Below are 17,576 nucleotides of genomic sequence, written 5' to 3' on the forward strand. Positions count from 1 at the left end.
AAAAACTGATCTCTATAGCACATTACAATGTATATGTACATATATAAACATTTTGAAAATTCATGTTCCTTAGACTTAGATTTTAAATACAATTGTAATGCTCAAATTACTCTTAGGGTCACTTTATAATGGGAAGGGTTGAGTCTCAGTTTTTTAGGGGTACCTAGGTAAGTATATTGTACATGAAGAACATTTCATGTCTGAGACTTTTATAAGGATGAAAAAGTGGGGTTCAATTCAGGCTGAATATCTCTGTTGGGGAACCAGATACAAACCAGAAATTTTCACAGAAATAATCTAATAATATGTATGTAATTTATATTAGCATTGTGCTGTATAAATTGTGAGTTTGAGATTAGAGGACTCTGCAGGACAATGGACCCTGAGGGCCAGATTTGAAGAACCAGCCTGATCTATCATATTGGTACACTGTTTCAAATGAACGGTGTCATAAACAGAGCTGTGTTGTTGTTTCTCCTGTGATAAAAGCAGTGAGTGACTAAAGCTCAGAAGTCACTTGCTGCTTTTTTAATCTACAAACCTGATCTACCTTTTAAAGCTTTTAAGTGAGATTTCCACTAGTGATGAGAAGTGTAATTGTGCTGGTTAATAATTATACAGCACCACAGTGTTCTGTTTAATGATTTAGTTAATGAGTAGCCATCTAGTGCGCAATGACATATCTTGCAAATCAACAAAAGTCAGTTAATCAGTTCAGTTCTCCTTTCCATGTATACTGAGTCTCCTGTATCCCTCAGAGTAGTTAGAGCCATGAGGTCAAGATAAGCACCAATCCTAGTTGCCTCACTGTTGATGATACCACAACATGAATCTCACAGGAAAGACTCTCAACTGTTTTCTCAACCGAAGTTGAAGTCTAACATGTGGTTTTGTTTGAGCTGGCACTTATACACACACACACACACACACACACACACACACACACACACACACACACAAACCCAGAAAGCTATTTTATGCATTGTAAAAAGATTTGTGGTTAATCCTACTAACCCACTGACTAACCTCACTAATAATCTGTTAATGCATATAGTGAAGACACTGACAAGGATAGAAATGATGATTTCTACCTGAAATAACAATTTAGTGCTTTAAACTTTGTTTTCATTAAAGAAACCTTTATTTGCAGCAATAACAGCCTTGCAGACCATTGGCATTCTAGCTGTCAGTTTCTTGAGATAATCTGCATCAATATCCCACTCTATGCTTCCTGAAGTACCTCCCACAAGTTGGACTGGCTTGATGAGCACTTTTTTCATACCATCTGGTCAAGTTGCTCCCATAACAGCTCAATAGGGTTGAGATCCAGTGGTTGCGCTGGAAAGTCCATTACACACAATACCATCTGTCTGCTTCTTCCCTAAAGTGGTTTTGCATAATTTGGAGCAGTGCTTTGGGTTATTGTCCTGTTGTAGGATGAACCTGACCCCATCAAGCGCCATCCACAGGGTATAATGTAGCATGGCTTTGCAAGAAAGAGTGATAGCCTTCCTTGTTCAAGATTCCTTAAATTTCCCACTTCACCAACACATCCCAGACCATCACTTTTCCTCCACTATGCTTGACAGATGGCATCAAGCACTACTCCAGCATCTTTTCATTTGTTCTGTGCCTTACAAATGTTCTTCCCTGTGATCCGCACACCTCAAACCTAAATTCGTCTGTTCATAACACTTTTTCCCAATCATCCTCTGTCCACTGTCTGTGTTCTTTTGCCCATTTTAACTTTTTATTGATCGGTCACAGATATGGCTTTTTTCTCAATTTTGCCTAGAAGGCCAGCATCCCAGAGTCGCCTCTTCACTGGGAAACTGGAAGATGAGACATTGTTTAGCGGGTATTATTTAATAAAGCTGCTAACTGAGGACCTGTGAAGCACTGTTTCTCAAACTAGAGGCTCTGATGTATTTATACCTCCTGCATAGTTGTGCACTGGGGCCTACTACTCCTTCTTCTAGTGGTTAGAGCCAATTTGCGCTGTTCTGTGAAGGGAGTAGGCCCCAGACATTTCTTGCCAATGTCAAGACATTGTCAAGATGGCCAATGTCAAGACATTGTCAAGTCATTGTCAAGACATTCTCAAGACATTTCTTGCCAATGTCTCATGGAATAACCTTCATTTCTCAATAGACAGACAGATTTCTGAAGAAAGCTCTTTCTTTCTGGTCATTGTGAGACCATAATAGAACCCCCAAATGCTTATGCTCCAGATACTCTAGTAGTCCAAAGATGGCCAGTTTTATTGCTTCCTTAAACAGCACAATAATTTTCAACAATGCTAACATAATTGCACAAGGGTATTGTAATGATGAATTAGCCTTTTAACATGATCATGTAAGATTAGCTAACACAATGTGCCACTGAAACACAGTGATGGTTGCTGAAAATGAAGAAAATATAGTACGGTTGCTAAAAATGGTTGTTCCATGTACATATAGGCATGTATTGCTAAGTATTGCCTTCCTTGGGAAGATCTACTAGCTAATACACCTTAATCTATTCTAATAATTCTAATAATTGTTATAATGGTACAAAGCAGCTGTGTCAAATTAATATAAAAGAGCGGTTAGACTCAGCAAATAATGCTTAGTTCATAGTGAAATCCTACTAACATACTGAGTAATTACCTAGTAGCTCCTAATAGTTAATAGGTGTAACGTAACTGTTAATATAGAACTATTCCTGCTTAGTTCCTGCATAGTTACCAATGAGTTATGGAATAGTATTGTATAGTGTTTTCCTATTGTGGTTACATTTCTGTTCTTTGGTGTAATATACTGTTTAGCATAAAATACTGGTGGTAATAATTATCTACAATCATTTTGCCATATTAGTTGAGCTAGTCAGTTAATTAAGTATTACCTTAATTACTATAGATGTGACATTTAGAAGCTATACATGTTTGCTCCCAAGATAACTAACACTAGGTAAACTACTGTACTTTGCATTTAATATCTGTAGCCAGGGTTGCTAGCAAACAAGCTAGTGGTGAGTAAATGGAGTGTAAAAAGTAGAGAAAATTACATTTATGTGAAAGTATGAGCTGTTGCAAATCAACATTTTACTCAGATAAACATGAAAACAGCTGAAAATTGACAATTAAAATGTGTTCACAATAAAATCCTGTCAAGTAGGCTTTACTGCCATTGCTCATATTACAGACAAATGTAATGTTAGGAATGAAATATAGTTCCCTCAGAATCCCACTGATACACATGAAGCAATATCTATCAAGAGGACAATGAGCACAGAGACAGACAGTAAAAAGTCATTAACTACAATTCAGACAATAGACTATACAATAAAGCACTGATCCTGGTTGCAAAGTAGCACTGACATTGTAAACACTGTTAGTAGTCCTTTGCAGCAGCATGAACATGTAAAGGAAATGGCTTGTAGGAAGTTAAACTACAGTGCTGTGAAAAGTATTTCTTCTATTATAGATTTCTTTAACTCAGTTATTGAATCTGTACTTGAATCAGCAAAGAAAGGCTGCCTCAATGCAACAGAGAGTATGCTATGCCTGCTGTATTAGCCATTGTATTTTAGCCATTAGTTACTAATTCCCCAAATGTATGACTAGACGCAACCAGGCCTGGTTACTGCAAACTTTGTTCAATGAAATCAACACTTAAATAAAACTTTCAACAGTATGAAGTTGGTTAAAAGGTCTTACCCAGTAATAGACTATGCTAAAATTGAAAGAAATTCCAGAAATGATGAGGAAAGAGATTGAAATGCATCAGTCTGGGAAGGGTTACAAAGCTATTTCAAAGGCTCTGGGACTCCAAAGAACCGCAGTGAGAGCCATTATCTCCAAATGGAAAAACTCAGCACAATAGTGAGCCTTCCCAGAAGTGGCCGACCTTCCAAACTTCTTCCAAGAGCACAGCAACTACTCTCCACTATCAGAAAAACATTGGCCAAAAATGACATGAAGAGTGGCGAGGCGAAAACCAATGCCAACCCAGAAAAACATTAAGGCTCATCTGAATTTTGAAGTATGGGGCATAGGTGCAGAGAACACTGCTTAAGATGGAAGGAACACAGCTTGATGGACTGATTAACGAACTGGTGGAGGAGCACTTTAGGAAGGAAAGTTGGATTGGACAGAGGACAACTCCGGTACCTTCTAACCTTCTAATAGGAAGTGTAGGAAGTGTCTCAGGGCTAGAAAAACTGCACACATCTCCAGCAGCTTGATGTGATCCATAGACCGCTCCGTTGACCATTCGCCACCGACACCCCTGTGGTTCCAAACTGCTCCCCAACCCTTGAGGGATGCATCAGTTATTACCACCTCCCAACAAGAGGGAACATTCCCCAACGCCTGCCGTCAAAAAGGCTGGTGAAGTCCACCGTCAGAGGGCACACACACAACTGTGAGTCACTACGATCCGCCGATGATGTTGATGGACTGGATCTAGCAGAAGGCTGTTGCTCCACACCTGCAGGGGCCACAGGTGAAGCAGTACCAGAGGAGGTGGGGGGGGGGGGGATTTCTGCTTAATGGCTGCTCACTTCCAGTGTAAATTTTTAGCATTGCAGAGATTACAGAGATTACAAACGGCAGTTTTGTCATCATTCTACACAAGAGACACAATCTTTACACACAGCACAAAATCTATGTGTTTTCCTGGCCTCTTTTGATTGACAGGATATAATCGGCCCTGACCATAAGTTGTTTTTAAACTACCGGCCGATAGCCGATAGCGGGGAAAAATAGCCTTTATCAGCAGATACTGATTATCGGTTAATACAGATTATCGGCCAATACATCGGTGTATCTCTACTAAAAAGTAAGGATTTTAATTTAAATTAGAAGTCATGGCATGTTCTTCTTTTGAACATGGTGTCACAATAGGGGTGGAGTTTGTGTTCATACATTTCTTATAGCTTCATCATGGAAAAACTGAATAAGGTAAACGAATAAGAGTACTGTATTAATATATATACTGTATGGATTTTTGATTACACTCAGGTAAATGCCAACCCTCTAAAACTATACTTAGGTATGGTCACAAAGTACAATTACTTAAGTTTTTTTTTTCTTCTCTGGTAAATTATTATATAAACTTCAAGCTCAGTAAGTACACTAACTTTTATATTGCTTTTATATTGCGTCATTGAATCCAGTAGCAATGTTCACTAGCAAGTTTAGAAACCTTTTGTGAACTATTGTAGGGATAATATCAATATTGCAACTGGATGATCAAATTTCATTTACGCTCCATTTTTGTCACTTAGCAAAATCAGGATACACATAAATACTGGCGTTCTCCCTCTCATATGGATGCTAGCAAGTCACAGCTAGTAACAGCTACAAAAGATTTTCGAGGAACAACACATGCACAATAATTTGCATTATAAATATATGCTTAAAGAAGATGCACAAAGTAACATTAACCCTGTGGCTGGATGGAGTTGCCCACCTTATAGGCCAACTGCACTTGGAAATTCTTACCTACTGCCAGCATGTTTACCATCTGTGTCATCACATTGTTTAAACTGGGGGTGGTTTATTTTTCCGTTCCCTTCACATACTGGAAGAGCAAGATTCCCAGAAACACAGCTCATAGACATCAGAGCTCAGCTATGAGACAGGCAAAACAGATGAACACTGCAAAAACTTCTTCAGCTGAGCACACCTTTGATCAACAACACCATTAATGTAACACTTATGTGATTCTCCTAGTCCTGTACACAGTAACAACTAAATACCAGTGGGGTAAATGCCAACACATAACATATTCAGCATCCTGTTTTCTTAAGGTTGTTGCCTGTATTGTCTCATCACATCTTCTCCATGTGGGAGCATGTGGAATTTGCTAGAAATGTTCACCTGCTGTTTTTACTAACTCTGTTTGTCCAGGTGTACATTCACAGTAGAGTTTTAGTGTTTAAATAATATGACAGTTCTTTTCTCTCTTGCCTCAAATGGGCTATGAAGTTTTCTTTTTTGGAGTGTCACACTGCTGGCTGTTTCATAGAAATACTGTACACACAGAGAGAGAAAAACACAGTTCCTTATGTGACGTTTGACCATGAAATTGCACACGGCCTTGAGGCATTCAGCAGGGTGCTACATCAAATGCTAGACATTCTTTCTTGTTGATAACAACTTTTTTTTTAAAAAAAAACTTCCTTCAATATTTCAGAAGGTCATTTTACTTCAGAGCTCAGTATAAATACTGTACACTGCCAGTCAAGTTTTGAACATTCATAATTGATCAGTTTTGGTTAAAACCCAGAAAAACTCATTTTAAAGCTCTTGCTGTATAATCCAGTTATGCTTGAGTTTCAACTTACGGACAAGACCAAACACTCTCCTTTAGGATTTTCTGGCAGAGAGCAGAATTCATGTTTCCCTCAATTATTGCAAATTGCCCAGGCCCTGAAGCAGCAAAGCATATCTACACCATCTCACTTCCACCACGTTTCTCTGTAGGTATGATGTTCTTTTTGTGGAATTCTGTGTTTAGTTTATGGCAGATGTAATGGAACACCTGTCTTCCAAACAGTTCCACTCTCGACTCATCAGTCCACAGAACATTCTCCCAAAAGGTTTAAGGATCATCAAGGTGTGTTTTGGCAAAATTCAGATAAGCCTTAATGTTCTTCTGGGTTAGCAGTGGTTTTCACCTCACCACTCTTCCATGGATGCCTTTTTTACAGAGTGTCTTTCTGATAGTGGAGCCATGAACAGGGGCCTTTATTGATGCACAAGAGCCCTGTAGTTCCTTTGATGTTGTCCTTGGCTCTTTTGTGACTTCCTGGATGAGTAGTTGCTGTGCTCTTGGAGGAATTTTGGAAGGTCGGCCACTTCTGGGAAGGTTCACAACTGTGCCGAGTTTTTCCATTTGGAGATAATGGCTCTCACTGTGGTTCTTTGGAGTCCAGAGCCTTTGAAATAGCTTTGTAGCCCTTCCCAGACTGACGTATTTCAATCACCTTCTTCCTCATCATTTCTGGAATTTCTTTCAATTTTGGCATAGTGTGTTACTCAGTAAGACCTTTTAATAAACTTCATGCTGTTGAGAAAGTTCTATTTAAGTGTTGGTTTGATTGAACAGGGTTTGCAGGAATCAGATCTGGTTGTGTCTGGTCAAGCTAGATTCATAGATTTGGGGAATTAGTAACTATGGGGGCAAATACATTTTCACACAGGCCCAGTTGGTATTAGATAACTTTTTTTGCTTCAATAAATAACATTATCAATTAAAACCTGTATTTTGTGTTTACTCAGGTTGCCTTTGTTTTATCTTAGATTTTGTTTTAATCTCTGAAACAGTTTAGTATGAGATGTACACAAAAACAGAAGAAATCAGGATGGGGCAAATACGTTTTCACAGCGCTGTATAATGAATATTGTAAAGTAAAAAGTACAAATAGAGTACAAATCAATCCTAACAAAAAACAAACAAACAAACAAACAACAAAGTCTCTTTACATGTAAACATTTACAGTTACAAAAAAAAAAACTTTTCCAAACCAGTGCAAATCTTTTCCATTTGTTCCATTCTTTTTACCCTCTAATATCTGACCCACTGGGTTTTTTTTGCTGGTATCGGCCTTATATTCATCCTGGGTCAGTGCCATCTCTAGTTTTAATGACAATTAGTGTATTAATAATAATAATTGATATTTCTGACTTTATATTTTGCTGGGAAATCACCAGACCTAAATCACTTTTATAGCACACAAGATTTTTTTGTACCTACAGTTGATGCTAGGACTGTTTATAAGTAAGTTCACCTGACTTTAAAAGAGTTAATAAGTTCAAGATTTCAGTCATTTGGTTAATATTTTTCCTTAAGTAATTGCTATTATGTAACTTTTCATTTGATCTAAGGTAGTAATCGTGATTCTGTAATACTGCAATACTGACTGACAGTTAATATTCAGTGTGAATAAATGTTAAAGAATTATGTGAGTGACATTTTTCCAGTAGCTCAACAGAGAAGGCAAGCGCAAATTCAGAAAAAACTTGGCACAAATAGCTACACCCTGTACTACATAAAGGTTAAGTAGTTATAAGGAAGCAAACATTCTCCTTTAGTAGAGTCAGATCAAGGACAATGGAAAATAAAGAGGAAATATGGAAAAAGAAAATGAAAAATAAAGAGGAAAAGTCTGAGGCAAATGTAGGCAGATGGGGAGGGTAAGCAAAGAGAGAGAGAGAGAGAGAGAGAGAGAGAGAGCTGAGACAGTGAGACAGGCAGAGAGACCGTCAGACAGTCCAAGAAAGGTGAAAATCCACAGTAAAAATTAAACAATTAAAAGAAGGAGAGGCATAAGACAGAGGTGAGGAGAAGGAGTCAAGACATCGTCATGGTGTTTCCTTCCTCATTGTGTCTGTCATGAAGCAGAGAAAGGGAACATAACTCACACTGAGAGCTGAGACACACTTCACACTCTGCCAGCAGTGAAATGAATAGCAGCTTTCAGACACAATGCATGGAAGACAGAAGAATAGTGATGTCCTGCAGTTCTGCTTTTCTCTTTCCATTCACACTGCTGACAGACAGATCAGCTCTAAAGCCCACATGTTTGGGGCCACTGCATTCCATCGAGATTCATTTGATTGTTCATCAGAAACATGTCCATGCACTGAGAGACACACTTTCTTTCATCAATGTGGCAATGAATCAGCTAGAGAGTTTTCTACTTAGTAGTAGGTCAAATAATAAAAACGGACAAAGTTTTACCATGTTGCTGAATGCTGTAACATGGAGGCAGCCATCTTGGACACCTAGAATCACTTATTTCCTTTTCATAGATTGTCAACATTCTGCTCAAGACACCTTTGGCCTTGGTGGTCATATTTATTGTATTTATGAGAGCCCCACCTCTTGCCATTGGCAGAATTGCAAGATGGAAGTTTAAAATAACATTCAAAAGCTCATATACTTAGTTTTGAACACACTTGGCAATAGCTATGTGAAAATTTGAGTGTTTTACAGAGATTTTGAGTGAGAAACACTCCCATTTACTTCTTAGCCACTTTAGTCTATTGCAAATTATCAAAAACCAAATATGTTTTGATTAATCAATCTGTTAGTGAAGTGCTATGCTACTAATTTTCAGCCAGAGGGCAGCAGAGAACTATATAATGACACCATATTGAAAGCTTAAAAAAACAGGAAACAATCTCACTGCTTCCAACTCTAGGAATGTATTGCAAATCTATTCAGATGCTTGCTTGCATTTCCTGATCAACAGAACCATCATGGTCGTTCGCTCTATATACATATATGTGTGAGAAGACTAGAATTTCAGAAGTGGGGGCATGCAGAAATGTAGGAAATGTTTTATCCACGTCAGCAGGGTTGTGAGTTTTGTTCGTATAAAATATCCACCACCCATGCTGCCCAGGCCTGAACAATAGCGTCGGAGCTTTTGTTGACTGGTTAAGAATGCCTTGTGTATCTGTCTGCTTTTCTTTTTCTCTTCTCAGCTGTAAAGCGTGAGAGAAAAGGATGAGACCAGAGTTCCTAAAGGCAGTCCCGCCTTACACACCCCCCTGCATTCCAGCATGTGGCTGAACATGAGGGGTTCATTTGGCCCTCCCTGATCCTTCCTCTATCTCTGTCTGTTTCAGGCCTCAGGCTCTCTGACCCAAAATATAGATCACACATGGAATATAAAGAATATTAGGACGCGGGGAAAAAAACACAGACTTTAAAGATGAAGCACTGTTTACACAGCTGCATAAAATGGGACAGAGGGAGAAAGACAGAACTGGTGGGAAGTGGATTGCAATAAAATTGCTCACATTGGTGTAAATATTATTACAGTTAAAAATCATTTTCTCAGATAATCTTAGATTGAAGATACACTTACATCGTATCTTCACTGATTGGCCATTTCTCAGCCTCTTCCCCATCCACCACTGACTAAATAATGTTTGGGTTGTGGTTCATTCTGAGCACAAAGCTGTGATATGAGTGCATCAGGTACAGCAGTTGTTTCGGTATTTGAAACACTGAAGGACTGTAGGATGATTGATACACACTGTGTGTGGAAAAAGTCAAGCTTCACTAACATTGCTGCACTTGATGCACATGAACCAGCACCACACACAATTCCACGTTACTGCCAGGTCAGTGTAACTGCTGTGTACGATCCACATATCTGGTCACTGGTGATGCTACACTGATCCCTTCTCACTGATGGGCCTGAAACACCAAAGTTCACCTGCAGGGTAGGTACACTGGTGCTTGAAAGGTTGTGAACCCTTTAGCAATTTCTATATATCTGCCTCAATGTGACCTAAAACATTACCAGATTTTCACACAAGTAGACGAGAACCCAATTAAACAAATAGGACAAAAATGTTATATGTGGTAATTTATTTATTGAGGGAAATGATCCAATTCACATACCTTTGCCACTCACATATATGTAATATTGGATCATTTTCCTCAATAAATAAATAGCCAAGTATAATATTTTTGTCTCATTTGTTTAACCCGCTTCTCATTGTGTACTTTTGTAAAATCTGATGATGTTTTAAGTAATTTATGCAGAAATATAGATCTAAAGGGTTCATAAACTCTCAAGCACCACTGTATAGTATATGGGTATTATGTACACTTATAATGTAAAAGAAGCAATAATTTGCCAGTGTGTGGCTTAATAAAACATCAAATATAACCAGACACAGAACTGTGATTAACTATTTGTAGATTTATTTCCTTTTTCCTGTTTTTAGTCTACAAATTATAAATGCATACATAGAGGTAGTGGCAGGATTCATTCCGTTTTCCTCCCCATTAAGACTAACAGTATTTTGTTCCATTAAACGATCATCATAGATGGTACAATTCAAACAAAATCTATTACATAAGATGTGATTCCTTGAATTCTTAACGTGGAGGAATGTGGCCAGCATTTATCACACTCTAATAGATGAGCAAGAATGAAATACTGGCCCCATACCTAACTGGCTTTATGCAAAGCAATGCTTTACAGAGTAAAAAAAGCAAGGTGTGAGTTACTCAACTCAACTACAGAGTGAAATGTATAGAGCGCTGGGCAAATTCCTTCACACAGAGGAGTCACAAATTAGGGATTTTACACAGAATGTTCCTTTAGGCCTCAGAAGTAAAAAATAAACGGCTTGATACAATGTACAGTGCAAATAATCAGTGTATTGCAAAAAAAAAAAAAAAAAAAAAAGCCGATTGTCAACACAGAAATATGTAATAAAACTGACAGAGGATGACTCCCATAATAAATCACGTTAGTGCTTTAGCAGTAGATATGTATAGTGGACCACAGTCAAGCCAGATCAAACAGAAGAATTTATACTGCTCAGGGATAAAGTTTGTTCAAGTTCATTCCAGTCCATCATTGTTTAAACCGGGAGTGTCAGACTCCAGTCCTACAGGGCCACAGCAATACTGAGGGTTGTGTTTTCTCTATTCCAACACCTACTCACCCCACAAAGACCTAAGAAGCTGAATGAACTAGTGGAGCTCTAGGCTAAATTAATAAATCACAGTGATTACTCATGAAGATGAAAACTACTCTGAGTCTCTGACATTCCTTCACTGTTCCAAACATAACAGCATTGTTCCCAGCTGCACACCCGAGCTATCAATCTGAGGCTTTCTGTTTGTTTCTCTTTCTCTCTGTTCTTGCTTATGAATAAGAGGTGGGTACTGTGCTTCATAATGTACAACCACTCCATAGTTTCATATTTATCACACATACCCCCCCCCCCCCCCCCCAACCACACACACACACGCGCGCGCGCACAACTAGCTTGACTGAGAAGGGGACTATCGTATCAGCTGTTTGAACTGACTTGATAAATGATTCAAACAAATAAATCACTAAACATATCCTCTGCTTTAACACAAATGTGGATTTTAAGCTCCCATAGATACAGATAAATACAAAAGGAGTCGAATATGAAAACCAACGTGTGAGATATGAGTCGAGATGTTTATATTACAGTCATAACACTGTTTTTTTTTTTTCAGCCTCAGGAACAAACCTGGTTCCCACTTCATAACACGATGTGTTGAAACCTCAGTTCACATCATGGGCTTTTATTATTTTACACTTTTCATGAGTGTGCACTGGAGATCAGAGGTTAAAGGGGAAATTAATAAGGAACAAAGCAAAAAAAAGGACAAAAGAGGCAGAGCAGCATAAGACATTTCCATTCAGAGAGAGAAGTAACATTAAAACTGTTTTATAAAAAAACAACAACAACAAAATATAGTTGTATAAGAACAAGGAACTGTCTGTTGGATACACTTGATATATGTATAAAAAGAGTAATATAAACCCATGTAGATTTAAAAGTTCAGTGGTATTTCAATTTCCTTCAATATTTCATTGCTTCATATTCCCACTGATTAATAAATTACAGAATTTCACACTTTAAATCATCCTTCTCATCATCATCATCATCATCATCATCCAACATTTGACCTTAACGTTGTTGATTTAATAGGCACAGCTTCAAAAGGATGCAGTTTGATATGGTATAAATGCACTTACATTACATTACATTACATTACATTACATTAAAAACACAGGAGCTGTAGAATAAACCTTCTCAGTCCTCACTCAGAGAGAGAATGTGTTGATGATAGCGTCCTGGCTGCTGGAGCGTTTATACCCTGACGACGAGCTGAAGTAGGTCTCTCCGTCAGTGCTGATGTCATCATCATCATCATCTTCATCCTCATCCATGTTGTTAATGAGGGGAGCCGAGCTGCTCTTTCGTCTTTGGGAGGAAACAGAGGCACTGCTAAGGTCAGCTTTCATGTTCTGCTAACTTTTTTTTTATCACGGGTAGCCATCTTTAACACTGTTACGGTTTACTTTCTCACCAAGCAGTGCTGTGTGCTGAAGCAGCATTTGTCATGAAGTACAGTTCTGTGAAAAAGTATTTGCCCCATCCTGATTTCTTCTAATTTTGTGTAGATCTCATATGAAATAGTTTTAGATCTTAAAGCGAAATACAACATAAAACAAAGGCAACCTGAGTAAACACAGAATACAGTTTTTATTTAGTTATTTTTTAATTGAAGCAAAAAAAGTTATCCAAGACCTATCACCAATGTGAAAAACTAATTGTCCCCTTAAACGTAAAATCTGCTTGTGCCAGCTTTAGCAGCAATAACTGCAACCGAACACTTCCGATAACTGTAGATCATTCTTTCACTTACTTCTAGGACTAGGATTTACTCCTGTGCTTTGGATCATTGTCTTGCTGCACAATCCAGTTATGCTTGAGTTTCAACTTACAGACTGAAGACCAGACATTCTCCTTTAGGATTTTCTGGTAGAGAGCATTCATGTTTCCCTCAATTATTGCAAATTGCCCAGGTCCTGAAGCAGCAAAGCATCCCCACACCATCACACTTCCACCACCATGCTTCACTGGAGGTATGATGTTCTTTTTGTGGAATTCTGGGTTTGGTTTACGCCAGATGTAACAGGACCCGTCTTCCAAATAGTTCCACTTTCAACTCATCTATCCACAGAACATTCTCCTAAAAGGTTTGAGGATCATCAAGGTGCGTTTTGGCAAAATTCAGATAAGTCTTAATGTTCTTCTGGGTTAGCAGTGGTTTTCACCTCACCACTCTTCCATGATGCCATTTTTGCTCAGTGTCTTTCTGATAGTGGAGTCATGAACAGTGACCTTTACTGATGGAAGAGAGGCCTGTAGGTCCTTTGATGTCCTTTGATGAAGGTCAGCCACTTCTGGGAAGGTTCACAACTGTGCCGAGTTTTTCCATTTGGAGATAACGGCTCTCACTGTGGTTCTTTGGAGTCCAGAGCCTTTGAAATAGCTTTGTAACCGTTCCCAGACTGACGTATTTCAATCACCTTCTTCCTCATAATTTCTGGAATTTCTTTCAATTTTGGCATAGTGTGTTACTCAGTAAGACCTTTTAACCAACTTCATGTTGTTGAGAAAGTTCTATTTAAGTGTTGGTTTGATTGAACAGGGTTTGCAGTAATCAGACCTGGTTGTGTCTGGTCAAGCTAGATTCATAGATTTGGGGAATTAGTAACTATGGGGGCAAATACATTTTCACACAGGCCCAGTTGGTATTAGATAACTTTTTTTGCTTCAATAAATAACATTATCAATTAAAACCTGTATTTTGTGTTTACTCAGGTTGCCTTTGTTTTATCTTAGATTTTGTTTTAATCTCTGAAACAGTTTAGTATGAGATGTACACAAAAACAGAAGAAATCAGGATGGGGCAAATACGTTTTCACAGCACTGTATAATGAATATTGTAAAGTAAAAAGTACAAATAGAATACAAATCAATCCTAACAAAAAACAAACAAACAACAAAGTTTCTTTACATGTAAACATTTACAGTTACAAAAAAAAAATTTTTTTCCATTTGTTCCATTCTTTTTCCCCTCTAATATCTGACCCACTGTTTTTTTTTTGTTGGTATCGGCTGGTAATGCTGGTATATTGCTCAGTCTCTTTCTGATAGTGGAGCCATGAACAGTGACCTTTACTGATGGAAGAGAGGCCTGTAGGTCCTTTGATGTCCTTTGATGAAGGTCAGCCATTTCTGGGAAGGTTCACTACTGTGCTGTGTTTTTCCATTTGGAAATAATGGCTCTCACTGTGGTTCTTTTGAGTTCCAGAGCCTTTGAAATAGCTTTGTAACCCTTTCCCAGACTGACGTATTTCAATCACCTTCTTCCTCATCATTCCTGGAATTTCTTTCAACTTTGTGTGTTACTCAGTAAGACCTTTTAACCAACTTCATGCTGTTGAAAAAGTTCTATTTAAGTGTTGATTTGATTGAACAGGGTTTGCAGTAATTAGGCCAACTCTTCTGCTTCAATAAATAACTATCATTGAAAACCTGTATTTTGTGTTTACTCAAGTTGCCTTTGTTTTATCTTGTATACGTATGTATGTATATGAGATATACACATAAACAGAAGAAATACTTTTCCACAGCACTGTACAAATGGCTTCATCTCATTGGTGTTTTAAATTGATCCAGGATCAGTGACAGTAGAAAATGTATTTAAAGTAAATTCATTTTTCCAGGAGCAACAGCAGGCCTGCTTCAGTTAACCTATCAGCTGGATGGGTTATACTGCTTCTACATATTCATCAGGAGATTATTACATTACATTGATTGAAATTTGTGTAATGTGGTTAAAGTACATCTCTGTCTTTGCAAATTTAGTCAAGTAAGATAAAAAAAAAATATCGTCCTTAAATCCACTTCTAAAAGTAGAGCTTATTTAAAAGCCACCTCTTTTCGATGCATTTCTGGTTACCTCATCTCATTGCGTAATGCTTTGAGCTGATTCTGGAGCTGCTCGTTGGCCTCCTGCTGCTCCTCCAGGTCCCTCTGTAGTTTCTTCTTGCTGTGCTCCAGTCGGTCGATCTCCTCCTCTGCCTCATCCATCTGCCTCTTCAGAGCCTTCAGACGCAGGTTCAGCTGCACACACAGTGCCACATAAGATCAACCCCTGTACACCACGACTGAATTAACCCTTCTCATGCACGCACACCCACTCAATCCTACAATAACAAAAGACTCCGAGAGACTGGTGTGATGCGAGGGTAGGTTTGTTGTCTTCACCTGATCCTTCTGATCCTGTAGCGAATGCTGCTCGTCATCCATCTGCATCACCATCTCCTTCACTTTACGCTCCAACCTACGGTTCACCAGCTGCAGGTTTGCACGGTCCCTGTCCAAATGAAAACATTACACAGGTAATTATACTGCATCCTGATTTTTTTCTATTGTTATAGCTATGATACTGTATCTTCCAACCTTTCTTCTGCTTCCAGTCTCTCCTCCAGTTCCTGGATACGGCTCTCTAGCTGGGCCACTAGCCCCTCTTTAGTAGACTTCTGTGAGCTCTCCAGATGAGATATTCTGCTCTTCAGGTCCTTATTCTAACAACAACAGTGTAAGGTCAGTACTCAGCAAAAGCTAACATCATGTTTATATCCATGCTAAGCGTTGTAAATTAAATCAGAGATAAAAGAAAAATCTATAAGTATATAGCAAAAAAAAAAAACTAGAATAATCATAATAAGATGATAAATAAAATATGACTTCCATTTCCATTTGTACAGAGATTTGATATGTTTGGTTAAGTGTGAAATTTTTTTCAACTCAAGTTTAGTCCAGGTACTGATCTCTGGAGAATCCTGTCGAATATTAAGTTTACCTATGTAAGAGTGCTCGGAAATTAACTCTCATATAACGCGAATGTAAAATGAATGGGGCTTTCTGTAACCCCCCTGGGAATCGCTGTGCTCTATAGCATGAAAGAGGCTTTTCATGTTTACCTGTCTGTCCAAGGCAAGCTTATCACACTCCAAGTCTTGTTTGCTGGCTCTCTCTTGCAGCAGCTCACTCCTCAAATGCTCCATCTGTCACACACCATCACACCACCATCAGACACACACCACAATCAAACACCGCAAACATATTGCACTGTAAACAAATGATACACAGGAAACATCTCAGGCAGTTGCACGTTGACACTTTAGAGCTGACGCCAGGGCGTATGTATTGTACAGTGCTGTGCAAAAGTTTTAGGCACCCTATCTGTTTTATTACAAACTTTGCTATAGATTTTTTTATTTTATGCCTTCTACATGATCGAGTCAGTACAAAAAGCATTTTAGATTTCCAAACAAAGTTTTCCAGCACAAAATGAAATGCTGCATGTCAGTAAAGAAAGCAGCGTATTATGTAATTATGTAAGAGACACTTTTCAGACAAAAAATATAATGAAGGCTGCTAGGATTCGCTGCAAAAATAAGAAGCATGTGAGACAGTCAAAATCTTGCAGAAGAACCGTGGCTGCTTCTGCAAGATGCTGAATAAAACTTACAGCTCATTTCCTTATAAAACTACACAAACTGCACTGGAGACTACTAATAATTTTTTTTAAAGCAAAGCGTCGTAAATAGCGGCTTTGTTTCTTTTATTACTTGTTACTGCTCTTTATAGTACTTTTTTTTAATGTAGAAACATTTTATTTAATTATATTTGAAGGCATCTTTGCTCTACAGCATTTCTTTGCATGTGCCTAAGACTACTGCACAGTACTGGATAATGACTGGAACATTCTCAGCAATTTTCATTTTTCAGTTGAAGAGAAAAGGTCAGGTTTCAACTGAACTGCTCTTAGAAATTCTTGCCAGGCTACATTCTGAAACACACTTCCCCTACGTGAACTTCCGTGAAACAGCCAAAGTGTCTGAAACGCCGATCGCCGGGATAACACTGTCTGCAGTGCTCTTACGCCTCCATCATTCCTCACCTGGATGGACCTCTCAAAGCATGAAGAGTAATCACTAAAGACTAACCCTTGGACTCTGTAGAGCTGAGTCACAGATCCCACAATGCTACTGCTTATTAAACTATAAATCACAATGATTACTTAAGCATATGTAGTATTTAAAAGAACGTCTAAAAGTGGAAGAATGGCTTAGATGGTTTGACGTCAGATTCACACTATTTTCTGATCAAGTTTACCTCACCCAAAATCTGTACATATCTGTATCACATC

At 38.4% G+C, this 17,576-nt stretch overlaps 1 protein-coding gene across 1 annotated transcript in view; it reads right to left on the minus strand.

The window, feature by feature from the left end:
- Positions 1-10,690: 10,690 nt before the first annotated feature.
- Positions 10,691-17,576, minus strand: part of cgnl1 (cingulin-like 1) — a 39,020-nt gene continuing 32,134 nt past the window's right edge. The window contains exons 15-19 of the mRNA XM_017458778.3: positions 16,345-16,428; positions 15,821-15,945; positions 15,626-15,734; positions 15,318-15,481; positions 10,691-12,766 (exon numbers count right to left, since the gene is read on the minus strand). Coding sequence (XP_017314267.1) covers positions 12,607-12,766; positions 15,318-15,481; positions 15,626-15,734; positions 15,821-15,945; positions 16,345-16,428 — 642 coding nt within the window. The 3' untranslated portion in view covers positions 10,691-12,606. The remainder of the gene's footprint in view (positions 12,767-15,317; positions 15,482-15,625; positions 15,735-15,820; positions 15,946-16,344; positions 16,429-17,576) is intronic.

The sequence above is a fragment of the Ictalurus punctatus genome, chromosome 27 (assembly GCF_001660625.3).
Source record: "Ictalurus punctatus breed USDA103 chromosome 27, Coco_2.0, whole genome shotgun sequence".
NCBI classification, from domain to species: Eukaryota; Metazoa; Chordata; class Actinopteri; order Siluriformes; family Ictaluridae; genus Ictalurus; species Ictalurus punctatus.